This window comes from Phaeoacremonium minimum (assembly GCF_000392275.1).
Source record: "Phaeoacremonium minimum UCRPA7 unplaced genomic scaffold PA7_03_scaffold_464, whole genome shotgun sequence".
Lineage (NCBI taxonomy): Eukaryota > Fungi > Ascomycota > Sordariomycetes > Togniniales > Togniniaceae > Phaeoacremonium > Phaeoacremonium minimum.
In genome coordinates this window covers 15,081-39,385 of record NW_006921366.1, presented here as the reverse complement: position 1 = coordinate 39,385, position 24,305 = coordinate 15,081, and the positions used below count along the sequence as shown (strand labels likewise).

Sequence of the window (24,305 nt, the reverse complement as noted above, 5' to 3'; positions counted from 1 at the left end):
AAATGGAGCTTGAATGATCTCGAGGGCAGGCCAAAGGACATGACCTTCTGATGTCGAACAATCTGAAGACATATGAAGCAAGGGGAGAGAGTAATATGTAATTGCTCAAGTTGATAGAGTTACCGTACCTTAGATAGCTAATGTCAGTAACTATAACTACGACCACGACCACGACCACGACCGCGACCACGACCGCGACCATGACTATATACTATATTGAGAATATAATTGTAACTATAAATCAGAGATCTTAGACTATTTAATAAGTTAGTCTTTTAATTTTTTAGTACATACCCAAAGAGTTATTAACATTTCAATTTCTACTACAAAAATACTAATTACCAAACCTTGAACTAGTTGTGATGGCGTCGTTGCCGTGTCGGACGAGTCGCAGCTGGACATTAGGTGCGACGACCAGATGGCGGCCAGGTGGCAGCCAAATGGTGGATTACTCGGCCCCACTTCCTTTCTCAAGGTGGGCGTTAGCAAAGATGTGAACTTGCTGTCTCAGCCTCATGCGCCACAAGAGCGAAACGCCACAACCTGGATGTCCTTTCCTTCATTTGCGGCACCCCAGACAAGCGATAGGCGCTAAGATGCGCTAAAACACGCTAACGCTAACTGGACATTGGCAGCACCTCAGGGTGTCTACAATTTACTCTTTGGCAACTGCAATCGCCTGTCCTCGTCCTCGTCACCTTGTTCTCGACAACGACGACAAAGACAAGAACGCCAATAGAAATATCAAGAGCCTAGTGGCGATCAATACGAGGCCATCGACACCATTGATACCATCGTCATTGTCATCATTGTTGTCATCCTCAAAGCTAAGCTATCTCAAGCACGTCACATGATCGCCATGGACTTGGATGAATCAGCCACAGACACAGGCATAGGCACAGGCAGTCTTGCAAAACTAAGTCCGAGTCTGAATCCAATGCCAAATCCGGAATCGAAGCCGGAAACGGAGCGTTTTGTCGCTCGTGGCCAGCAAGGCGGCCATTTCCTTGCCCGTGTCAGCCTCGCGGCGTCGCCTTAGCATGGTGATCCGCGGCTGCCGTTTGAAGGCTGGCGAACTGCTGCTCCTATCGGGGAGCATCCCATTGTCAACTTCTTTGACCTCATCCGCGAAACCGAACAAACCACTTACACTTCTAGTTCCGCTTCTAGTTCTTCTAGACCTAGTCTCACTTCTGTGTCTAGTGATGATCAGAAGGGGCCGGCGAGGGAGAAGAAGGACAACAAGAGCATGCGCAACGACATCATCGACCTCCTCTCCATCTCCAAAGTGAACTGGTCTCTTCTCGCCGTTCTACGCCTGGGCTTCGCAGGTGACGGCCTCTGCAACTTTCCCCCGACCCTTGTGGTTGCCGTGCCGCCCGCTACTATGTCTATCGATCGCGCTGTTGAGGTTGCCGTTGAGGTTGCCAACTGTGTGTACCGGTGAGTTGTTACTCTGTCATCTCCCTGCCTTCCTCCCTTCCTTGTGTGTCGTCTAGGGACCCTTGGCTCACAATAGGCATACAAATTCACACAGTTTCGAACAGCTTCGCGATATTGCGATCGAGATCCTTAATCTTGATATCTCCCCTGCCTATGCTACGAACAAGCGGACTCTTGCCAGATACGGCTACTCCTTCGAGGACGCTTTCTGCGACAGCCCCCCAATCGGTGTCAGCCTTGGCACTGTAGGCTCCGGAGACTCAGGCACTCTCGGCGGTTACCTGAGAGTGCGTGCCAAATCAGCTGCCGGCGCGGAGAAGACCAAGTACCTGGCTCTGACCTGCCATCATGTCCTCAGCAGTAAGTGACAGACACAGCGCTCGCAGTGCACTACACCGTCTGTCTTGTTACATCGTTCTGACGCTTGCAAAAGAAAGCCAGACACCCCTGAAACCAGTCTTCGACAGCGAGTTCCCCAGGACCTTGGTTCAATGCCCCTCCCGCGTCGACATTGATGTTTAGAAGACAGAATTACAGCAATCACGGGAAGAGGTGGGGGATTCCCACAGATACAAACTCTTGAAGATCAAGCAAGCGGCCGAACGCCTCAGCCCGCAAGACAAGAAACTCCTCGATACGATTGAGTCGGGGCTTGCCTCGGACAAGACACGCTGTGCCCACGCACAGGCTTTTGAACCCCATCTTGGCATGGTCTACTGTAGCTCTGGATTGGGCGTGGTCCAAAGAGCGTCGGGCTTTTTGCTAGACTGGGGTCTCGTGGAATTGGATCCATGTCGATTCCCGTCTTTTGCCCACCTATCGAGCGTGAGTCTTTTGCCAGCTAACCAGATACTCCCTTGCTCGCTTGAATCGTCGTTCGTTTGCTGATACGAGGTTGTAGAGTCTGGATTCTGAGACGATCTTCTCATTCAGCAGGGACGCAAGACACTCCCGGGCACTTGGAAGCAAGACAGGCGTCCAGCCGTTACATGAGCTAGAGGAGATCCTAGCGGCCAACACTAGTCTGGTCAACAGAAAAGCTGTTTTCAAGGTCGGGAGGACTACAGGCAGGACCTTCGGGGAGGTGAACCAGATCCATCCCAGCATGGCTGTCAGTTCTAAGGCAGACAACAATAAGACCATCACCTGCGTAGGCAAGGTCGTTCTCATTGTTCGTCCCAGAGAGGAGTCACAAGAAAACTCTGGTCGCCATGCAGGCTTTGGCGACAGAGGTGACTCGGGCAGCCTCGTCTTCGACTACCAGGGTCAGGTCATGGGTGTCTACTTCGCTGGAAAGGACAACCACGATGGTCACAATCTAGGGGTGTCTCTTGTGGACGGGATACATCTTGTGGCGCCGATCGAACCAACTCTCGAGAGCATCCGCGCGACAGTTCAAGAGGACCCCGAGCTCTTTGGTCCCGACTTTGCCGAGGTCGAGTTTCTGTGGGGAGATGGTGAGGAGTCGGCGGGAGGTGGGATCTGACGACATGTAGCGGGATCTATGTGCTAGCTCGAATAGCACTGACTTGTAATATTATGATTTTTTGTCTAACTTCATCTGCTGCTCTTTCAATTGCTAAGCTGTCTGTTATGGGGCTTGGTTGTGATCGTTCCCTATCGTGATTCAATGTTGTTTATATCTAAGGCACGGTGAGAACGGTGAGAGCCTTCTAGATACCCTGTGATACGATGCATTCTGAAAATGCTGGAAAAAAAACATAATCATCCTGTCCGGAGGACAATGTTGTGGCCAAACTCCTGTATTGTGCACGGAGAGGGAACTTTAAGGAGGATATCTGCCCTGCCTAAGATGTACTTGGTGGGGGTGTTCTAAGCTGCTGAAATTCGTAGGTTAGCGTTGCCCAAGACTTGCAGTCCTAGAGCGAGAGACGGAAAATCCCTGATCCGTCACTAACAAAAAATAGCGGCCAGTAGCGACTTAGCATCTACACGCCGATCGCAACCACGAAGACCCTGTCCACAGCATCCTCGACAACCGAGTCGCGGGACCCATCGCGAATAATCCATCATGGCAGTGAACGGGGATGCGGTAGCAGCTGCGTCTGCCGAGCTTGACAAGATCAGGCCGCCCCAGGGCATGGTCATCCCGCCGCCCGGGGAGATTCGAGAGGCGATTGAGAAGACGGCTGGGTTTGTCGCAAGGCGTGGCGTAAGTTTCGAGGAACGCATCCGCGAGAGCCATGGAGCCAACCCCAAGTTTAGCTTCTTGATGAGCCAAGGCGACCCCTACAATGCGTACTACGAGTGGAGAAAACAGGAGTATGAGGCTGGTCGCGTGACGGCCATCGCTGCCGGCCGCGTTGGCGACATAGTTGTGCCGGAGAAGGAGGTGCCCAAGGGCCCGCCGAAGCCCCCAGATTTCCGATTCTCTGCGCGAATGCCGCGTATCAATCAGAAGGATCTCGAGATCCTACGGCTCACAGCGTTGTTCGTCGCGAGAAATGGCAGACAGTTCATGACTTCGCTCTCCCAACGAGAAGCCGGCAGCCCGCAGTTCCAATTCCTCATCCCGAATCACACCTTCCACAACTACTTCCAGCACATGATAGATCAGTATTCGATACTACTTCGAGAGAGTGGTCTTGGCGGAGAAGGGTCAAAGGCACAGCAGGAGCGTGTGGAAGAGCTACAGCGAAATGTCGATGACAAGTATAACGTTCTGTTGCGCGCGAGACAACGAGCAGAATGGGCGAAGCACCAGGAGGCAGAGAGGAGGAAGAAAGAAGAGGAGGAAGAGCAGAAGAAGATCGAGTTTGCAAGCATTGACTGGAACGACTTCGTTGTCGTCGAGACCATCGTCTTTTCCGAATCCGACGACCAGGCAAATCTCCCTCCGCCGACCAGCCTTAACGATCTTCAGTATGCCTCACTGGAAGAAAAGAAGCAGGTCTCGATCAGCTCAAATCTCCGTCTCGAGGAAGCCTTCCCCTTCGATGACAATAGCTTCAATGCCTACCCGCCACAGCCCGCCCACACGCTACCTGTACATCCATCTCCAACACAGCAATCTGCGCCAGCAGTACAACCCTACCAGCCTGTTATGCCTCCTCAGTATAATGGAGCTGCGCCGCCACCTGTCCGAGCAAGATCGACACAAGAAGAGGAAGAGAATGCAAGGATCCAGGAGCGAGAGCAGGCACGTGCGCAGATACAACAAGCCCGAGCAGAGGCAAAGGGAGGCGTTGCTCCAATGAAGATTAGAGAGAACTACGTCCCGCGGGCTGCAGCACGGGTTGCTAGTACTCGTGGGGTGCAGATGGCACTCTGCCCTAACTGTAAACAGCAGATTCCTCTTAACGAGCTAGAGGAGCACATGAGAAGTAAGCTGCTTGCTATGAAGATCTATCACCAAGTACTAATGTCTCATCACAGTTGAACTTCTTGATCCGCGCTGGAAGGAGCAAAAAGCTAAGGCAGAGTCGCGCTATGCTACAACAAACCTGTCTACAGCAGATGTTGCCAACAACCTCAAAAGGTTGGCAAGCCAGCGTAGTGATGTCTTCGACGGAGTGACAGGCTTGCCCCTCTCCGACGAGGAGGCTGCTCGAAGAAAGAAGGTGGCCCTGAACAGCTTCGATGGCAACCCAGAGGGAAACAGTCAAGCACACATTAAGCATCTGCAAACCGTCAACGTTGATGAACAAATCAGGGCTATTCACCAAAAGTTTGCGGCAGAGAAGAAATGAGGAGCTATGACAGTTGGCTTTGCCTATCAATCGGGGGTTAGAAAGTTTTAGCCAGCTTCGACTTCAGTCAGTGCGGATCACTGCGATCTTGGCGCCGTGCAAATGAAGCGAGGCACTTGTGATATCTCTACTACAAAGGTACAGACTTGGGATCAAGCTAGGTGAGGAGATGTCCGTCGACTATCTGCTTATACTGGAAATTCAAACCAACAAGCATTGCAGATTATAGGTCCTGTTTCTAAAGACCAGGAAGGATGCTGCAAGGAGAGATTCAGGTAGAGGAGTGTTTTGGCAAGCAACTACTGGGCTGGAGTTCAGGCAATGTAACATAGAAATTATCAAGCCTGGGTGTCTGGGATGATATACCCATACAACCAGATAACGGCAGATCATGCCAAATTCAGAACAATTTGTTGCGACCAATCTCTAAATTCCTTGTGATGTTGTCAGAGAGGTAAGTTGCAATGACAAGCTCGTGGAAGTGATAGCTTCCCGGTGGACAAATTGCTCCGCCTTACATGTGGAGGCCTGGCGCAATGAACTGCGTGGTTAAGCAACCGGTCAAGCAAGCAAGCAAGCCTTGGAGATTCCTCCACTAAGCTTCGACATCCCACCAAAGAACATCTGACCCCACCTTCTTAGATCGTCAACTTCCCTCTACGCACAACGCTCACCACCTTCACGTCCTCGTGCCCGCAAGGCAGCGTCTCCCGCCAGTCAATCCGAAACTTCCACAACCTGCGCTTACTTTGATCGCATCGAGGCTCTCGAGCACCGTTCGCAGCCGAATACCGCCAAAACGGGGTCCGACGGGCAAGACACCGCTCGCGCCGCTGACCCCAGCAGCAGCGCCGAGCCCGCAGCGAGCACCATCAAGCAGCCGGTCTCGCCCCCGAAGTCGCCGTCCTCTCCCAGCTCCATCAGCTCGGCGGCGGCCCGCATACATCGACCCATCATGCAGACCATGCCGGATGTGCGTCAGCAGTCCTTTGACGAGATCTATGGCCCGCCGGAGAACTTCCTAGAGATCGAGGTGCGTCCCCGAACTGCCCTGGAGCCACGAGGCTGCACGTAGTGGGCATACATGGCGGAAGATGCTGTGCAAGTGAACTGACGAGCTTACTTCCGTCCTGACAGGTCCGCAACCCGCGCACGCACGGCATCGGCCGGCACATGTATACGGACTACGAGATCGTGTGCCGGACCAACATCCCCGCCTTCAAGCTGCGGCAGAGCAGCGTGCGCCGTCGCTACTCGGACTTCGAGTACTTCCGCGACATCCTGGAGCGCGAGAGCGCGCGCGTCACCATCCCGCCCCTGCCCGGAAAGGTGTTCACGAACCGCTTCAGTGACGATGTCATCGAGGGCCGCAGGGCCGGGCTCGAGAAGTTCCTGAAGATCGTCGTCGGCCACCCGCTGCTGCAGACGGGCAGCAAGGTGCTCGCTGCTTTTGTGCAAGGTAAGCTGAACGGTATAGAAGTCGGTGATGGGGGCCTCCTGAGCTGACCTTATGGCCAATGTAGATCCGAATTGGGACCGCAATGCTTGGTGACTCTTCCGGTTCGCTCGTTTGGCAGTGTCCTCCTCATCCTCAAGCCAACGCACTCCACGGAAGCTGCGCAAACGACCGCCCAAGGGCTGGGCCGAGACGCAAGGGTTGAACAAGCTGGCGGATGATGAAGAGGCAGATGAGATATGACAGGGTGTAGCCTTCCGACTATTGAATGGCTGGATGATGGCAAACGGTAAAGTGGAAAGTTGTGGAAGCAGTATGGGATGCCCATCTTTTTCTCAACCCCCGGCAACAGCCTCAAAATGTCTCTCTTCTTTTTAAACTCATATCATTCTTCCGGGAAGGACTCTGATTAGTGGCGTTGGTCTCATATATTTTCTCGAAAGACATTGCGTGGTCCAAACCTTTCATTTATGACTACGCGAGCAATGAGTGTACGTTACATCCGAAACGTATTCAGGAGGAATTCGTTACTCAGTTAAACAAAACACTTTCTCTAAAAATCGGCAATAGATGTTGTGACCTGTATGAACAGTGATTTGATTATTATATATTTCGTAAGCATCTGGAGATGGGTATAGCGCCTCCCCCTGGTTATCGACCCCTGAATATGTACAGAATTCCCTCCACCGAAAGCGCTTGCATGCAATTATAAACATCTTCCTGCCTTTTTTTCTCGGCCCCAACGCCATGGAAGCAGACGCCGTCAGACCAAGTCTATGTCCGTTCTATGATACAGATGTGTTCCGATATATGCTGTTAAACAACGGGATGAAGGAGTCGGGTTTCGGATCCGGCGCAACGCCGTAATAGATACAGAGATTATACAAAGTTGTGAAGAGTCGTTTAGAAGAAATCCTTAAGCTGGCGCATCGAAGAGTCGTAAAATTCCCTCGTACATGCCAAACATGATGGCTGCACTGGGCACGGTTCGCAGCAAATGGGGTGTCAGTCCTCCATAAAGGCCAAGCATGCCCTCTTCTTTCCAGACCAGCTTGAAGCATTGGATCAAGCCGGTGTATTTCAGACGCCCATCAGCAAGGGGTGCCTGCCGCAAACGGGTACGAGCGACCTAAGACTATGTTAGCATTGCTTGAGATTCTGCGAGTCGGACATCACAAACCTCATGTGGGTAGGCCAGGACTGCAGCAACGAGCTTCGCGCTGCCAGCTGCCCCGAACTTCCCTGTCCAGTCCACAGTATGATCCCACCAGGTCTTCTCTCTCCCGCTGAGGATTATTCGTTCTTCTCGCAACCTTAGAGACTTCTTCATCTGCTCGTAAAGCATCCACTGCAATGTCGACTCTGCCACACCCAGATAGCTCGCACTCATGCCCTTATACAGGCCTCGTATGCCTTCATCACGCATAACCTGGCGCACGCAGTCCAAACTGTTCTTGTACTGCCGCACCGCAGCGCCGCCGCTTTGTGCCGCCACGTTCTTGTCCAGCTGTAGTCTGGTCTTGACCAGCCAGATGGGGTTGGTCACTGTCGATGTCACTACGCCCGCAGCAACGCCAGCCGACAGATGCACCCATGCGGCCTCCTCGCCATTGTTCAGGTAATGCGCAATCAGCCGTTTGCCATTGCCATATGTGTAGAAGTTGATTGAGCGCGCAGGCACGACTCCAACAAGGTTGGGTCCCAAGCCTTTGAAGAGAGCTCGTGTGCCCTCAATCTTCTGAACCGAAGCTAGAATCTGTAGCGTCTCCGTAAGATGATATACACCAGCTCGGAGAGGGTTCATGGCGACGTTGGCATGGGCGGCTCGAGCCGCTCGGAGTTGCGCCTGGTAGAAGTCGGATTGAAGACGAGTCTTGAGAACATCGAGAGGTGCAGTCAGCGTCGCGGCCGTCATGCCAGCAACTCTAGAAAACCAGTATGTTAGCATCACCTCCATCCGCTGAAAGAAGCATGATCCGGCCTGTCCGGTACGTACGCTCCAGCTACCATGTGAGCCCATGACTTCGCGAAGGGCGAAGCCGCTGCAGCTTTCGATAGATCCTGCGGACGCGCCTCTGGTACTATTTCGCCTGTTTCTCGCGACTGGTAGAGCGGCGACAGCTTCGAGGCCGGATGCTCGCTGGGCTCGGATGATTTTTTGGAGGCCATCATGTATTGCGATGGCGAGGCGCTTTGCGCCATCTCAGCCAAAAGGCTTTCTGGTAGAAGTCGAAATCTAGATGCCTTGTGTGAAGCTACATGAGTCCCGTCTGGAACTGCAGAAGATGGTGCAGGTCGAGGAGTTGAGGTTGGATGCCGCTACAAGGAGAATTGACGGACTCGAGAACCCTTGAGCTGGATGGCAAATTCGATGGTGACGATAAGATAGCAGCAACTTTTTCTAGGTGGGTTCCGGGATTCTTAGTTACCGACCGACGCCAACAGTGGACCCAATTAAACCTCCTGAATTTGATTTCTTGACTTACACATCAATCACCTTTCCACAAGACAGAGTGCTTCGACTGCTGAAAATTCAGGCGAAATGCTACTTACTTGATCCGGAAAACAACTTGACGAACTCAAATACTATTGAGCGGTTCTTACGATATATCATCTTGAAGGAGCGGACAATAGATTGCAAAGCAAGGATTTCTTATTGATCTATCAATCATGCCTCCAAGCCGGGGTACCAAGTCCCTAGCTCAGAGTAAAACCGCGATGCGGTCTGACCAGAGAATAAAACCAAACGATAACGCCGTTTCCTGCAGCATCAGTACCAGGGTGTCGTGAGCCATCCTCTCTCAGAAAGTCTATCCTAGAGAGACCAAATCTATATGGGCCAGTGTCCATCGATCTACCTCTCGCCCTCCAGTGAGACTCCTTTCTGTGAATGGTCCATTGCTCCATACCATGTCGTAGCAAGCAGACGAAAAGAAAAACAAACTCCAAAAGTGTTTTGTCGACAAGAAAACGATGAGCACAGATTCTCGGCCAGATCCCTCAAGCAGGCCAACCAAGTGATGGCTGCCGCATGGGATGGCGAGAGATTGTTAGGAAAAGCAGAAGAGATGCCGCAGCCTTAGATCCCGTCTCCGAAGACCACAGCGCACACATTGTCTTCGGTGCGCCTGTTCGTCAATGCGTGACAAGCGAAGCGATGAGAGCAACTGCCATTACTGGCTGAAAGCACGGCGGAGGATGCGGTCAATTGCCTGGAACTCGAGGGTGCTCAAGTTCGCCAAGGTCATCAAGTCAAAGTCGCGTCCAGTGGGCAGATTAAGTTCATGCCAGAAGTAACCCCAGTAGTCGTTGGTATTGCTGCCCAGCTGCTGGACCTGAGAGCGGATATTCAAGGGGTAGTTGTTGACCGATCGGACGGTCTCCTCGCGTATAACCGCAATATACCACTAAAAACATCAAGTCAGCGCATATTTACTTCGAGGAACGCATCACTAACCTCAAGGACATCAAGCGGGATGCCAGGCTTCGGAGCCATAGTGTAGATGTGAGTCCAGTTATTCGCAAAGCGAGGCTGGTTGAACTCGCGCTGCTGCTGATCGAACAGGTTCAGCATTAAAGCGATGTCATCCTTCTGGACAACACTGAATCCGGGGCAGAGCATCGCTGCGGTGTAGAGACGTCTGAGGAGCTGCTGATTGAAGTGCTCCTCATGCCTCTTATCCTTGATTGCTTGAAGAAGCAGACGGATAAGGTCCTGAGCCGCCTTGAAGACACTGTATCGCTGGCGCACGGTGATGAAGGCGGTCATGAACCAAGGGAGCTTCTTGATCGTGCTGATCATACACTCGAATGGACGCTGGGGACAATCACGGGAGAACGGAGACTATCGGCTGTTAGTTATTTCTCAGAGACGAAAATTGCTTGACTTACTCGCTGCGGGACCTCCACATGCTTGACAAGCATGGTCATCTCCTCATCAGAGATGAATCCCTTGAATCGTTGCCAAGGTTCGGTGGGGTGGTCAGGTAAAATCTCAGGACTCGAACCGTGCCACTTGATTCCACGAGCGAGAGGGAAGAGATCCTCCATCAAGGCAGCCTGGCTCGAGAGCTCGACGTCGATCGGACGATCACCAAGACGACTCAAGCGGCCGCCGGAGACGATCTTTTGGTGCTTCTCAACAGCGGTGATGGCGGCTTGCATGCTCATGAACTCAACGTACGCATCGTTGGTCTTGCTAGTAACACGTTCCATTATGATGTGAACGGGCTCCTGGTTGTCGTTCAACACTTTGGAGTTGCGTCCAAGGAAGGCGAGAATCTCCGCGCGCTTGGTAGCGAATGGGATCTGATGGCGGGTAAAATGCATCAGTTCGAGCCTCTGGGAGAGAGGGATATGACTTACATTCTTCAGCTTTACCACCCCGTGGTTAACGGCAGCAGCTAAGCGCGGGCTGTCAACGAAGGGGAAGTTCTTCGGGTCGAGTGCGACCTCAAGGGAAGGACGACCAGTCGGACCAGATGTGATATTGTTCAGTTGCGCAGATCGCAATGACTTGATATGGTCGGGAACTGGGTTGGAGTAGACAGCGAGAGAATTGCTGGGCTGAGAATGGATGGTTTGCAGAGGCTGAATACCAGCCGGAATAGGCGCAACCGTGAACGGATCCGCAGAAACATTCTGAGGCTGTACCTGATACGGCATCATCTGCTGAGTCTGGGCCTGAGCTTGATACTGAGCCGGCATAGGAGTCACAGGGAGTGAAAACTGCGGCGGCGGACCATTTGTGACAGGCTCGGCACTTCGAGGCGCGAAGTTGCGTGGCTCTGTGGCGAAGGTCTCCTGAGACGCTATAGTAGCCTCGGAGGTTGGAGGGCTCACGATATTGTTTTGTGATGCAGATGGGTTCAAAGGACCCATAGGAGCACCCATGCCAGCATACTGGGCATTGCCGTTGTTGTGGTTGCCATTGTAGTGAGTGATGAAGCCATTCTGGACAGGCGCTTGCGGGAACGAATTCATTTGCGGGACTAAACTGACTGCCGCTTGCTGATAGACGGCGCCGCCGTTCATCTGTTGGAGAGCATGCTTCTGCGCTTGAATCTGGGTGTAGAGATCCTGTTGTTGGTTTCCCTGGGCACCAGAGAACTGTTGAATGTTCATCTGCGGCTGCTGCATTGGCTGGACGGCATAATGGCCATGGATGGGTGAAACACAGTTCAAGGAATAGCCTTGACCATTGACCATCTGCTGTGAAGGTTGGACTTGGGCGTAGTTGGGAGTCATTCCATTGTGGTTCAAACCATTGGGAATGCCATTGACATTACCATTGGGGTAAGCTGCTGTCTGGTAAGCCTGTCCTCCGTCGTTCTGATCATCGGCTGGAAGCATGTTCACAACAGAAGCAGGCAGAACGAACGGCTGCTGGTGAGCCTGAGACGGCTGGGGCATCACCTGTGGAGCTGGTTGAGCAACATCATTGCTCTGACCGTCTGTAGTAGCAGGAGCTGGCATGAAAGGGGTAGAAGCTGGGTTGAGCCTTGTGGACGGCTCGATGTTATCGGCCTGCTCGTCATCCTTTAAAGTGATGGGAGCACCTTTGGTGTCGGCTTCCTTGGACACGACTCGATGGGCCGACTCGTTGTCGTCCTTGTGGGTGGAGCTGAGCGTGATAATTGGAGACGAGTTCAGTAAAGATACTCCACCGCCAATATCGGAGCCGTTGGTGGAGGTCTCAGGTTTGGCTGAGATTTTGCCGAATTTGACACGATTGGGCCGCATGGCCACGGCTGTGTTGACCATGATAGCTGAGTGTAAGGTGATTTGAGGCTGATGCAGGGGCTTGAGGAGGTGCTGGCCTTGCACTTGGTTCTAAAAATCACATGTGTATCAGCGAAAACTCAGGCAGAAGGAGTATCATTTTGATGAGGTGAGTGATGAAAGAGCCGGGTCCCGGAATCACGCGACAGTGCCTCCTTTCGTAGGTTTCCGATTATAGTAGACCTCTAGGGAAGGGGGTGGTGTACGAAGTTGTTTTGAAGGAGTCGGGGCGAGGAGGGAGTGTACCTCAAAATATTAAGCAGGTGTATACGCGCCAGCGCGATGAAGTTGAGTACCGAGCTGGAAAAGTGAAGCTCTGGAAAAGATGGGAAAATGTAAAGGAAGGTCGGGGGAGGGCAAAAGGTGGAAAGGGAAGGAGGGTAGATTCTGAGAGGGCTCTGGTAAATAAATTTCGAATCCAATAGAATCCGATGAGAAGACTTGGTAGCTCACTTGGAAGATCAGATGATGAAAGTCGTCGCGGGGGGTGAATAGGAGGACTTGATCTCACAGGAGATCCTGGCGGAGGAAGCAAACTCAGGTCAAGAAACGCTCTGCTGGCGGCCCCTGTACGTGGTTATTGACGATAAACGGTCCGCTGAAGGCTTTGAAATTATATCTCAACCTGCTCTCCGGAAGCCGAATGTGTCAAGAAGTTGTGAGTTCTTCGGCTGGCAAGCAGTGAGAAAAGGGGGAGGGTGTACAGGGAAAGTGATGAAGGAAAGAATCGACTGCCACGGAGCAAACCAAAATTATTTTGACTTGACGATAGAATGGAAAGAAATGGGGGAAACTCGAGTTCTTTTGGAGAGAAGAGACTCCAGGAGAGGATTTGAGTGTTAAGTACTTAAATTAGGGGAGTAGCTGGGGAATCATGAGAACGAGTCGTTGCTTCATGGTTATCCTGCACGACCTGTTCAGAACCTGAATATCAAGGAATCGAGTTATTTATGGGTAGTTCTGCTGTTCAAGCCTACTATTGTGTGCAGCAGACTGCTTTGAGTGAATAGAGGTGTGAAAACTTCATCTGTTTCTGTGATGCCTCAGGAAGAAGGGACATACTTCCTGGATAACCCAACAGACTTTTTGCCATTTGTTGAAAAACACAGGTTATGTCCCACAGTGAACTACAGTCTTCAACATATGTATTAATAGTCACCATCTCTACGCAAATTCCACTGAAGAGATACGGGCGAAGGGATTACTCTGTTATGATACCACTGGAATAGTATTAAGACTTGACTCTAATCATTTATATCCTTCTCATTGTGACTGAGGTACTATATTCAAGAGATCTCGTCCCCTCAGAAATCAGGAGCGTAGTCAAAATATACAAGACAAACCTGCTAGTATATTATCTGCAAAGTTCTTCTGGCGGCCAGTGCACTTGAAATTGTAATATATCAATACTTCGAGGCTTGAATCGATCCAATACTAACCGCATGTAATCTTGGCTTGATAAATGGGAGCTGGGGCTTCACATACTTTCTCCAAAGGTTATGTTCTTATAGAGTTCGTAACTGAGTAAGAATCATCATCTATACTCCATAGCCTCTTGCGGAAGCCACAGGGTTGGCGAAAAGTTCCCTCTTGATACTCTTTGATAGGTCGAGACATTGACTTAGTTCACAAGTTGAGGCAAACCCCTAGGCTACGTGACATGGCACGGCATGGGTAGTGTATCAAGTACCTGAAGTTATTCTCATAGTCTGCGTTCTACGATTTTGTTTAGACTCCCGTCCTGAGAAGACTACAAGAGCTCTATCGAGCCTATACAAAGATATATCGACGCATTTCTTCATCATCAGCCACGAACACTACCGTTCGTAATCATCGAGTAATTGTCAGCTGTTTGGGCTGTACAACAGTTTTCCGCCATAACGCCGTTCCTTGTGCATCACATTGATGCCCAGGCGCCCCAACTATACGACATTGTAATTGAGAACTTTAGTCAAACTAGAATAGTGATCAGTATAAGTCCTTAAAAGTCTCCAACGTCGTAGGAACTCACAGGTGTCAAGAAGGATTCTGCTACGAATCGTGCTCTGGCGTTCAACTAATGGCTCGTAAGCATCTCGGGGAGTGACAAGGACGAACGAGGCAACCCACGAATAGCTTCATCTCTGAGATCTCCTTGTCTACCTCCTCCATGAACTGGATGATGAAGTCGACTAGCTTGTGCTTCAACATCTCCTCGGTGTGGAAGTTTGTGATTAAGAACGAGATATCATATCCCTAGATCCGTGTTAGCAACTGATATTGCCGCCTTGGGCTGAAGGAGAGCTCGGATGGATCTCCGAGGGGTCCCCTGAAGTTCATTCAGCGCACCTTGATGGGCTTTCTCCTGAGAATAAAGAATGACTCGGCTCTTTGCGTCAGGAACCTGGTAAACTTGTGGACTAGGATGTGCTCGATCTCGTCTGCCTGCTTGATCTTGATGGATATGCGGACACTATTGACGCTGGGCTCGATGAGTACCCGCTCGTTCTCGTTACGGGCAATGGTCAGGGGCGTCAGGAGAACTTCAGGGGAGGATTGCGCCTCAATCTCGGGGACATTGTGTCTTTCGGCGGTCTGGGATGCGAAGTTGGACAGGCAGAGGGCAGCTGTCAGACTGCTCCGCACTGCCTGTAGGTACGGCCGGAGAGACTGGGACTGGAGCAACTGTCAGCATGGAGCAAAGGGCAATAGACAACGTGTTTGATTGTCTCACCATCTTGTAATAGCGCAGCTGTCACAACTGTCCGATGCAGAATGTCCCTTCGCTGGCCGTGAGATTTCGGGGAGCAATGTGGGTGCGTGTGCTTGGAGTGAGGCACCAACCTCGAGCTGGAGACAGAGCAGTGTATGGGGAGACGTCGTCAATGTGGGGCAGCGTTGGAAGTGTGGCTGGACGTCGCGTTACGTAACCGTACTACAAAGGAGGGGTCCCTGTGGCTGTGCTATTTACGTGAGGTGGGCAGCTGGCAGGCAGCTCCCGGTTGCCGTGCCGCTACCGCTTTCTGTCGCCTTCTGCCGGAACGCCACACATAGCTCTAGAACACACCTTACGCAGTACAAAAGTTGCCTTGCGAATTGATTATCAAACCTCCTGGCTCCGGCCACCAAACTCCTTAAATCCAGGGGCGCCACTACACTTTTCAAAAGTAGGCCTTTTCTCTCTGTTATCACGGTGTTCTCCCCCAACCGAAACCCAGGCTATTCAAGATGGCATCCGTCAATGGTAAGTGACACCGCTTTGCTGTACCCCCACCAATGCATCTGTCCACATTGCAAATACTCACACGTTTTCTCAATTCGCAGTCATCATCAAGCACCAGGGCAAGAAGTACGATGTCGAAGTCGACCCAGAGTCGACCGGCGAGACCTTCAAGTACCAGGTCTTCAGCCTGACCGGCGTCGAGCCCGAGCGACAGAAGATCCTCATCAAGGGCGGTCAGCTCAAGGATGACGCCGACATGAGCAAGCTGGGCCTCAAGGCCGGCCAGGTCATCATGATGATGGGCACTCCGGGAGCTGGCGGCGGCGAGCTTCTGCGGCCGAAGGAGAAGGTCAAATTCGTCGAGGACATGACGGAGGCGGAGGCCGCTCAGCAGGAGGGCGCCACGCCCGCCGGACTGACGAATCTGGGCAACACCTGCTACCTCAACTCGACCCTCCAGACCCTTCGATCCATCCCCGAGCTTCAGAATGCGCTGGTCAAGTACGAGTACAAGAGCTCCAGCGCGCTGGACCCCATCCGCCAGCTAGATCTGACAAATCAGCTAAAGGATCTCTACAAGTACATGTCCGAGACACAGGATGGCATGGCCCCTCACGCCTTCTTGAACGCTCTGCGAGTTGCTTTCCCTCAATTCGCAGAGAGATCGAAGACTGGACATGGCTTTGCCCAGCAAGATGCGGAAGAGGCATGGAGCCAGATTGTGGCTCAACTCAGGCAGAAGCTGCAATTGAAGGACGGCGATGACTCCCCTGAAGTGTCTTTTGTGGACCGGTACATGTCAGGACAATTCTCCTCGAGCCTTGAGTGCGACGAGCCGGCTGCCGGAGAAGGTGGCGAGGAGCCCACCACATCGACAGAAGAGTTCCTCAAGCTCAACTGCCACATCGACGCCAACATCAACCATCTTCGCGACGGCATCGTTGCCGGCCTCAAAGAGAAGATTGAGAAGAGATCGGAGGTTCTCGGTCGAGATGCCGTGTACACAAAGACTTCCAAGATCTCTCGCCTGCCCAAGTACCTGACTGTTCACTTTGTGCGATTCTTCTGGAAACGTGAGGTGCAAAAGAAGGCGAAGATCATGCGAAAGGTCACCTTCCCTCATGAGCTCGACGCCGTCGAGTTCTGCACAGATTCCCTGAAGAAGGCCTTGGTACCTGTACGAGACAAGGTTCGAGAGATCCGCAAAGACGAGGAGGACGTTGAGCGTGCTCGCAAGAGGCGGAAGAAGAACCCTCTTGATGGCGAGAACGACGAGCCGGGAAGCTCAGGCGCCCCCGCCAAGAAGGAGGAGAAGAAGGATGGCAAGAAGCCTGCCGGATCGGCCGATAAGGACGGCGACGTCGACATGGAGACCTACAAGACAGATGCCGAAATCGAGGCAGAGAGGGACGCTGCTCTCCTAGCCGCGAAGAAGGAACTCTTCACCTTGATCGACCCAGAGCTCCTCAAGGACGATGGCGCAAACCAGTCCGGCATCTACGAGCTCCGCGGCGTCGTCACTCACCAGGGCGCTAGCGCCGACAGCGGTCACTACACGGCGTATGTCAAGAAGCAAGCTCCTGTCGACCCCAAGACTGGCAAGAAGGGTGAGGAGGATGGCAACTGGTGGTGGTTCAACGACGACAAGGTGTCCGAGGTCACGCCTGACAAGATTGACGCCTTGGCGGGAGGCGGCGAGTCCCACTCTGCGCTCATCCTGCTCTATCGCGCTATTCCCCTGCCCACTGCCGAAGGAATTGTAGAGTAGGATAGCAAAGGCATAGAAGTCGGCGTTTGGTATTCGAAGCATTGGGGCAACGGCATGTTACGATACGATCACTGCAAATAAAAGGAAATACAGACATGGGGGCTTTTAGACGTAAGAATATATCAGCTTTCGGTCCTGACAGCTGGCTTCTGTGCTTGCATAGTGGCATTTACATCTTTACTTCCCGCTAGATCTCATAGTGATGGTGGAACTTTTGCCCTCTTAACAGGAGTGGCTGGCGCCCGTGTTCCGTTTTGTGTACAATGCACTGCTTGGCCTCCGAACCCGGGTCAATATCGGGTCATCCGAGTGTAGTCCCTCGAGGCCATTCTCCTGAGCTTGGTCCCTTGGTGAAGGTGACACCAACCCGTCATTCGGCACGAACGGCTATGTCGTATCCTTCCGAAGACACCAGAGGCGTCGTCTGTGCTGCACCTTGACAGATGGGCGTCGCTACTGTGGGCGCGGCCGCTGGCTTGCTTGCACCTTGGGCACCTGAAGAGTGTCGTCTTCTTCTCATTAATCCACCGGGCAGCTAGTTCACTTGCCGTTAGCTTTGGTTGCAGCCTCCTCTTCTCGTGCCTTTATCCTGCCCTGCACCTCCTCGAGTTTCTTCTCAAACGGCCGTCTCTGCATGAGCAGACGCTTGCGCCGCTCCTCCATCATGGCGATCTTCTCCTCAGGACTCGCCTCGATGATCTTCCGGCGCTCCTATTCGTCACAATCAGCAAATTTGTCTCGAGAGTATCCAGAGCTCTAGACACATACCGCCTTGAACTCTTGCTGCGTCTTGAGTCCCGCGCCGTAGATGCTGCCGACCACAGTGACGGCGGCAAATGCGCCGGTCCAGATGAACCGCTTGAACCGGGCGACGCCCGCGGGCGCTGCTGCTGCTGCCATGACTAAGGCCCTGCTTGATCCGGCAATTGTGATTCCCGAAGATGGGGAGCTATGTCGAATGTTCCGTCCCTTTGATTGGACTTCGCCACAGTGCAATTGTGGCCCTGCCCTCAGTCCCAGTACTGCCTCCAGATGGTGTCGCTCTCGGTGTCGCGCCGCGGACGTCGTCTGCTGGAGCTCCTGCTGCTGGATGTCGAAGCAGCCGACACGTCCGATGCGATGCTGTCGAAGGAGTTTGCGCGCGCGATGCCGATCCTGGCAGGCAGTGCGGAGATCGTGCGTCGTCGGGAAGGTGAAGCCGCGGGCGAAGAAGAGCGAGAAGAGGTTGTGGAAGTGGCGGGCGTAGATGATCTCGAATCAGGGAAGAAGTCAGAGCCGTCGTCAAGGCCGTTGATTGATATTTGCAGCTCGTCCTCTCGGCAGGCTGCCGGCCACGGCGCTAGCTCCACCTCGAAGACGGGCTGTGGCGCCGCCGCCGTGTCCCCAGCTCCAGGGTGATTAGCGGACACGCTCAGCGCCCTTAGTAATCGCCGTGCACTGTCCATGGTTTAACCCGATCTTTACTGCAGGTGTCTGGTCTTCTTCCAGCGACTTTCCTACGATCTTGGAATGGTGAAAAGGGCTTTGATCTGTTTCTTGACACAATAAGAGAATACTCGGGAGTCTTCAGCTCAAATAGCTCGGCATTGTGAAGCAAAGCACGACAGTCTTGAGGAGACCCTAGACGATTCAGGTACGGGCGATTCCCCTAATCGATGAGGTCAGGCCGCCGGCGGGGCTGATGCTGAAACGCTGCCCTTGCAGGTCGACAGTGGTGTGCTCTGTGCCCTTCCAGGTTCTCAACAGAGAGCTACGGATTCCTAGATGTGGCGAGACAGGCCCTCCAGAGTTGCTGATACTAAGTGAAGAGTCTGAAAACATTCCAACTTGGCGCAAGAATCCTGGATCGCAGCATTCAAATTCTGGCTCTCTGATTCATTGCGACATTTCAATCTCATTTAAAAAGGCTTGAGAAGTTATCTCAACCCCGACTTTCCTGGCCGTCCGTGCCAAAAAGCTTGACCAGGGGCGTCCTTAGTGAGTGCATCACATCTTGTTTCACCATCACCACGCGCTTATCAGCGCCAGGGCCAGAAACAAGAGAAGAGAGAGCCAACAACCAAGCAACCCGCGGAGAATGGCACCGCCTCGAGTCTTCATTGTCCGCCACGGCGAGACGGAGTGGTCTCTGAACGGAAGACACACGGGATCAACGGACATCCCACTGACTGCCAACGGAGAGAAGCGAGTCAAGGCCACAGGCAGGGCTCTCATCGGCAACGACAGGCTCATCGTGCCCAAGAAACTGGCTCACATGTAAGTGAGTTTGTTGATTGCTTTGGACTCTCATGAGCCCCCCCGGCGCTGGGCTTTTTCGGGAGATCAGCGGCGGTCGCGGCAGCGACTCTTGCTTGATTGACATAGCTGTCACACAAGATGCCTCGCGTGCCCTTGCCCTGTCGTGAAGATATGCATTGCTTTCTAGAGAGTTTCACGCTTGTCGATCTGGCAGCTCTGCCTGTTCGATCTCGCTTAGCCCTGCCTGTCAAGAAAAGAAGTCTAAGTGTATCAGCGCACTGACACTTCAAACAGCTATGTTTCGCCCAGAAAGAGAGCCCAGCAGACGTTTGAGCTGCTGAACCTCGGCATCAAGGGCCCTTTGCCATGGGATGCCCACGGACCAGAGACGGACGGCTCCGGATTGGAGTGCGATGCCCGGATTGAGATCACCGAAGATATTCGGGAGTGGGACTACGGTGACTATGAGGGTATTACTAGCGCTGAAATCCGAAAGAGACGCAAGGAGGCCGGTATTGAGGGCTACTGGGATATCTGGAAGGACGGATGCGAAGGTGGAGAGTGAGTATTCATTTTTTGTGTTCTCATGTGTCAACTTGTTGAAAATATCGGTATCGCCGATCGTTGCACCCAGTTGTGCAGTCCCTGGAAGATGCATATCGAACGCCTATATAATCAAAATTTCGTTCGAGCCACTGACAACATACCAGGAGTCCTGAAGACATCACTCGCCGACTCGACCGTTTGATAGATGAGATTCGAGAGAAATGGCAGAAGCCGCACATGGGCAAGGGGAAGGATGGAGGCAGCGGTGACGTCCTTGTTGTTGCTCATGGACACATTCTCCGCGCGTTCGCCATGCGGTGGGTCAACAAGACTCTTCAAGACGGCCCAACCTTTCTGCTAGAAGCTGGAGGTGTCGGAACTATGAGGTACAGTGACTAAAATCCAAGAAAAACAGATGACTGCTTCGTTAACATGCGTTTCTAGTTACGAGCACAACAGCATTGACGAGCCGGCTATTCTGCTTGGTGGCGCTTTTATAGTAGACTCGCCCGAGGAGAAGATTGCTGAAGCCAAGAAGGATTAGCTTGTGCTGTTGCCACATCTTTCCCGTAAATGGAACAGCAACAATCAGTCTTGTCCATGGTTACGCACGACATTCTTATCTAGATGGTCAAAGGCACACGGCTTGAGGAAGGCATTACGGTGCGGAGGATTTGATTTGAAATTCAATAGACTTTTCTGTTATAAGTATAGACGTGAAGACGAGTATCAAACGAATTTACGAAGCTGATTCAGTACATTATCGAAGCTTTGATCTACATATTCAAAACCCAAAGTATGTCTTGATACGTCAACCTAGACTGAAATTGCGTCTGGCCAAGATTCGTTTGGACATAATTTCTAAGCGAACATACCATTTTCTCTGTTTTCCTTAGCACTGCTAGGGAATCGAGGCCTCATTTCATTCCTCGTTTGACAGCATCTTCTAAGCTATAGCACAAAACTCATCACAACCGCTAAACAGGTCTCGCTGCCCATCCAGGAAACCGTGATAGTATTTCGACCTCTTCAGAGAGACATCTAAGTCCTCACGATTTGTTATGGCGTATCACAAGGCATTATTGATGATAGCTGCATGCGAACATTGAGATTAAAAGAGCCGGCGTGGTTCGCACCATTTAGATCTTCGACGTGCTCCCTTTCAGTGTATCATTCCAAACTCTTCCAGTACTATGTAAAGTCACAAGCCACATGGAACGCCTGACAAAACCCGAAATATTTGGTTGGGCTTGTCTGGCAAAACTTGGAATCTCACTCTTATTGATACATACAGAACCAGGAGAAACTAGCTAATGCATTAGAACATGGTCTATCAGGAGGGGCTTCAATTCTTTCAGGAGATCATTGCGTATCGTTCGAAATTACTTGGTATTCATCATGATCAAGTAGATATTCCATCATTGTTCTAATAGCAAGTAAGTATATGACATCTATTGATACTCTACATAGTCTCTGTCAAGCCTTCGTCCCCCGCGCCATGAACAGTTTCCTCTTATCTTCATGGCCACGAAACGAGACGTCTCCAACCTCTTCAATCGCATAGTCCTTGCCCACGCCCGCGTCCTCAAAAATCCTGCGAACACGCTCCGCCGAGAAGCCGTGGTGCATGACCGTCTTGGTCGCCGGGTGCGAGTGCTCCATCTCCCCGTGCGGCAGGAAGTCCAGGATCAGCAACACGCCGCCGGGCTTTAGCCGCTCGGCGAGCCTCTTGGCTGCCAGCTCCGGGTTGTCGAAGTGGTGGAAGCCCAGGCCGACGGCCGCGATGTCGAAGTCGTAGAACTCTGGCGCGGTAAGCTCTGCTGGTGCGGGCTTGTCCTCGGCTGTGAGGTCGCCGACGTAGGCGTGCATTTCGTCTCTTGACAAACCCTGTGTGGGTTAGAAAGTTGGGGTTTGGGTAGGACTCGAGCTCGGGTCGGTGAACGTACTTGGTTCTCTGCACGAGTGTTGTATGTTGCAGCCATAGCGGTAGAAATATCGACTCCAACGCACTGGGTCAAGTACGGTGAAAGTGCCTGGGAAAGTCAGTCCATTGGACTTGGAGCATATTACAGCCATTTGCAATTGCAGCTTGCTGGGTGATTGTTACTTACTCTTGACACAACCCCCGTTCCGCAAGCATAGTCAAGAAGCTTGACAGCCCTAGCTGGTTCCGGCTTGGCTTCATCGCTTTCTACGTCGTCGTCGTCGTCTTCATCGTCATCCTCCTCAATCCACTGGACACCAATGAAGTCTTTTCTCGCTCTGATCTCTCTCACCAGCTGATCGAGTGTCTTTGCATGTTTAATGTCATAGACGGCGGCTTGTTCGCTACTCGCAACTCGTTTGTCAGCGCTAGCTGAGACAAGAGACTATTCACAACCCCTGAGGGATTCAAGCAACTCGGGCCACAGCACAAGCCAGCCTGAGAGACGTGCTCTTGGCGCCAGAGTATAGGGCGAAAGCAAGAAAGAAAACGAGGGTTCTCTGATTAAAGTTGATCTACTCACCTGAAGTACTTCTCATTCAATTGCGCGCTGTCTGTCATGGTTGATTGTTGTTGTCGTAAGGCGCCAGAATTCGTCCAAGTTCAGCCAGCGGTGGGTATGGCCAGATAATGCCCTGATTCCTTCGCGAGACTCTTCAGAAATAATATAGAGACGAGCATGTAGCCTAAGATAGTATTGTAATAGTTTATGAAGGTATTTATATACGATGCCGGCGACTTTCCCCAGTACTGGGGGCTTTCTGGGGACTTCTCGGAGACTTTCCAGAGGGGGCAATTTCTTTAGAAAGGAGTCGAAATTATTATTACATTGACTCTCCAGGCTCTCAAGAGCTGCTGAATCTACGAATTCGGACACGATTAGGGGCCGATAGTATCAATTGGCGATTTGAGGCTCTCCTAGAGACGACAATGGCGATGAAGATCTCCAGCATGTCATGATGGTGGTTTACTTTGGGCTACGGGTGAAACCCGCACACCTAGGCGTGAGCTAAAAGCCAACCTAGGCCGCGCCAACAGTCCGGTAGGCGATCCCACGGATCGGAGATTTAAACTACACCTATCTAGATAGTCCAGAAAGAGCAAACATACCAATTCCCCATGGGCAAGCCATCCAAGCCTCTTGCGAAAGAATAGATGCCATACAGCTCCGAATTCCTCAAGATGAGACATGCACTCACTTAGTCGCAAAGAACACACGGACAGCATTGGGAGCGGACCGTCTTAGACACTGTCTCGATCGGCTAGCAGAGTTTCGACGAGAGCTGAAATGCATGTCGGTGGGCACGCTTAATGGCCGCTTATTGTTTGTCGGTCAGTCGAGTCGGATGGATCCCCAGCCAGCCTGCTCGATCGAGACCGCAATCTGCAATCAAACAAAACCGGGCATGTCTCCCGAGTAGATGAGCATGCATGAGTGAGGCGAGCAAGCAAGCAGGCAAACAAGCAAGGAGGCAAGCAAACAAACAAGCCCAAACCAAGCAAGCATCCCAAGCATCCTGCCATCTGGCAACCCGGCCATTCCTGGTTCTTAACATCTTCTCCACCTGCTATGCAAGACCTCGCATGGGGGACGCGAGGGTCCGGAGGCGCCCAATGCAGTTTAGATGGCTCAATAGGCGGTGTCACAGACCGTGGATGGAAGGGATCGTGTGTTCGAACGACGATCCCATGCATCGATCCGTAGCGGCCAGCGCGCGTCGGACCGTGGCCGCATCCTCGCAAAATCACAAGGGGACGCAACATGCGGCCCAAGCCGCTACTTCCAGGTGGTACGAGGGGGCAACCCGGGGCTTGTCATGTAGTCGGCAAGCCGCTGCCCTGCACCCAGCCCAAAGCGGTGCAGACATTTCCCTTTTCTTCCTCCCGGGCTTGGATCTCCATCTGCAGGCTGTGGGCTCCGGGTCATCCATGGGGCAATCCCACGTCGTGCGGGCGGCAAACAACCTGAGCCAGCAATAGCCAGCAGGCAGGCGACAGGGAAGCCGCGGAAGAGGACGACGAGACAGATACAAATCGCTCACATACGGTAGAGTACATGTGTGTTGCGTGGCAGCATCATGTACTCGAGTACAGTACAGCCCATATACTACCCATCTGCATGGGTAAGAGAACGGGAAACCTGCAAATGCGGGCACAGCGGGAAAAGGCCCTTGAGG

The 24,305-nt window shown here is 52.3% G+C and overlaps 9 protein-coding genes across 9 annotated transcripts; 4 read left to right on the top strand and 5 right to left on the bottom strand.

Moving 5' to 3' along the window:
* Nucleotides 1-1,249: 1,249 nt before the first annotated feature.
* On the top strand, nucleotides 1,250-5,153 carry UCRPA7_6304 (putative pre-mrna-splicing factor sap114 protein; the record flags this gene model as incomplete). Its single annotated transcript, XM_007918843.1, has 5 exons — nucleotides 1,250-1,443; nucleotides 1,538-1,803; nucleotides 2,418-2,900; nucleotides 3,483-4,787; nucleotides 4,840-5,153. 5 exons carry the CDS (start codon nucleotides 1,250-1,252, stop codon nucleotides 5,151-5,153), a joined length of 2,562 nt encoding a protein of 853 aa, XP_007917034.1.
* A 955-nt stretch (nucleotides 5,154-6,108) lies between these two features.
* UCRPA7_6303 (putative sorting nexin-3 protein) lies at nucleotides 6,109-6,659 on the top strand (the record flags this gene model as incomplete). The annotated part of the gene is made up of 2 exons (XM_007918842.1): nucleotides 6,109-6,186; nucleotides 6,291-6,659. 2 exons carry the CDS (start codon nucleotides 6,109-6,111, stop codon nucleotides 6,657-6,659), a joined length of 447 nt encoding a protein of 148 aa, XP_007917033.1.
* Nucleotides 6,660-7,525: 866 nt separating this feature from the next.
* UCRPA7_6302 (putative mitochondrial carrier protein rim2 protein) lies at nucleotides 7,526-8,781 on the bottom strand (the record flags this gene model as incomplete). Its single annotated transcript, XM_007918841.1, has 3 exons — nucleotides 7,526-7,738; nucleotides 7,790-8,534; nucleotides 8,606-8,781. 3 exons carry the CDS (start codon nucleotides 8,779-8,781, stop codon nucleotides 7,526-7,528), a joined length of 1,134 nt encoding a protein of 377 aa, XP_007917032.1.
* Nucleotides 8,782-9,782: 1,001 nt separating this feature from the next.
* On the bottom strand, nucleotides 9,783-12,372 carry UCRPA7_6301 (putative rna rnp-1 protein; the record flags this gene model as incomplete). The annotated part of the gene is made up of 4 exons (XM_007918840.1): nucleotides 9,783-10,016; nucleotides 10,067-10,453; nucleotides 10,501-10,917; nucleotides 10,975-12,372. The coding sequence occupies 4 exons, from the start codon at nucleotides 12,370-12,372 to the stop codon at nucleotides 9,783-9,785; spliced, it is 2,436 nt and encodes an 811-aa protein (XP_007917031.1).
* Nucleotides 12,373-14,337: 1,965 nt separating this feature from the next.
* On the bottom strand, nucleotides 14,338-15,106 carry UCRPA7_6300 (putative arp2 3 complex 20 kda subunit protein; the record flags this gene model as incomplete). Its single annotated transcript, XM_007918839.1, has 4 exons — nucleotides 14,338-14,346; nucleotides 14,488-14,625; nucleotides 14,719-15,045; nucleotides 15,104-15,106. 4 exons carry the CDS (start codon nucleotides 15,104-15,106, stop codon nucleotides 14,338-14,340), a joined length of 477 nt encoding a protein of 158 aa, XP_007917030.1.
* Nucleotides 15,107-15,597: 491 nt separating this feature from the next.
* UCRPA7_6299 (putative ubiquitin carboxyl-terminal hydrolase 6 protein) lies at nucleotides 15,598-17,360 on the top strand (the record flags this gene model as incomplete). The annotated part of the gene is made up of 2 exons (XM_007918838.1): nucleotides 15,598-15,613; nucleotides 15,694-17,360. 2 exons carry the CDS (start codon nucleotides 15,598-15,600, stop codon nucleotides 17,358-17,360), a joined length of 1,683 nt encoding a protein of 560 aa, XP_007917029.1.
* Nucleotides 17,361-17,900: 540 nt separating this feature from the next.
* UCRPA7_6298 (hypothetical protein) lies at nucleotides 17,901-18,260 on the bottom strand (the record flags this gene model as incomplete). Its single annotated transcript, XM_007918837.1, has 2 exons — nucleotides 17,901-18,071; nucleotides 18,129-18,260. 2 exons carry the CDS (start codon nucleotides 18,258-18,260, stop codon nucleotides 17,901-17,903), a joined length of 303 nt encoding a protein of 100 aa, XP_007917028.1.
* Nucleotides 18,261-19,437: 1,177 nt separating this feature from the next.
* Nucleotides 19,438-20,688, top strand: UCRPA7_6297 (putative phosphoglycerate mutase protein; the record flags this gene model as incomplete). Its single annotated transcript, XM_007918836.1, has 4 exons — nucleotides 19,438-19,616; nucleotides 19,908-20,159; nucleotides 20,309-20,530; nucleotides 20,589-20,688. 4 exons carry the CDS (start codon nucleotides 19,438-19,440, stop codon nucleotides 20,686-20,688), a joined length of 753 nt encoding a protein of 250 aa, XP_007917027.1.
* A 932-nt stretch (nucleotides 20,689-21,620) lies between these two features.
* UCRPA7_6296 (putative 2-heptaprenyl- -naphthoquinone protein) lies at nucleotides 21,621-22,689 on the bottom strand (the record flags this gene model as incomplete). The annotated part of the gene is made up of 3 exons (XM_007918835.1): nucleotides 21,621-22,031; nucleotides 22,256-22,472; nucleotides 22,652-22,689. 3 exons carry the CDS (start codon nucleotides 22,687-22,689, stop codon nucleotides 21,621-21,623), a joined length of 666 nt encoding a protein of 221 aa, XP_007917026.1.
* Between the last annotated feature and the right edge of the window lie 1,616 nt (nucleotides 22,690-24,305).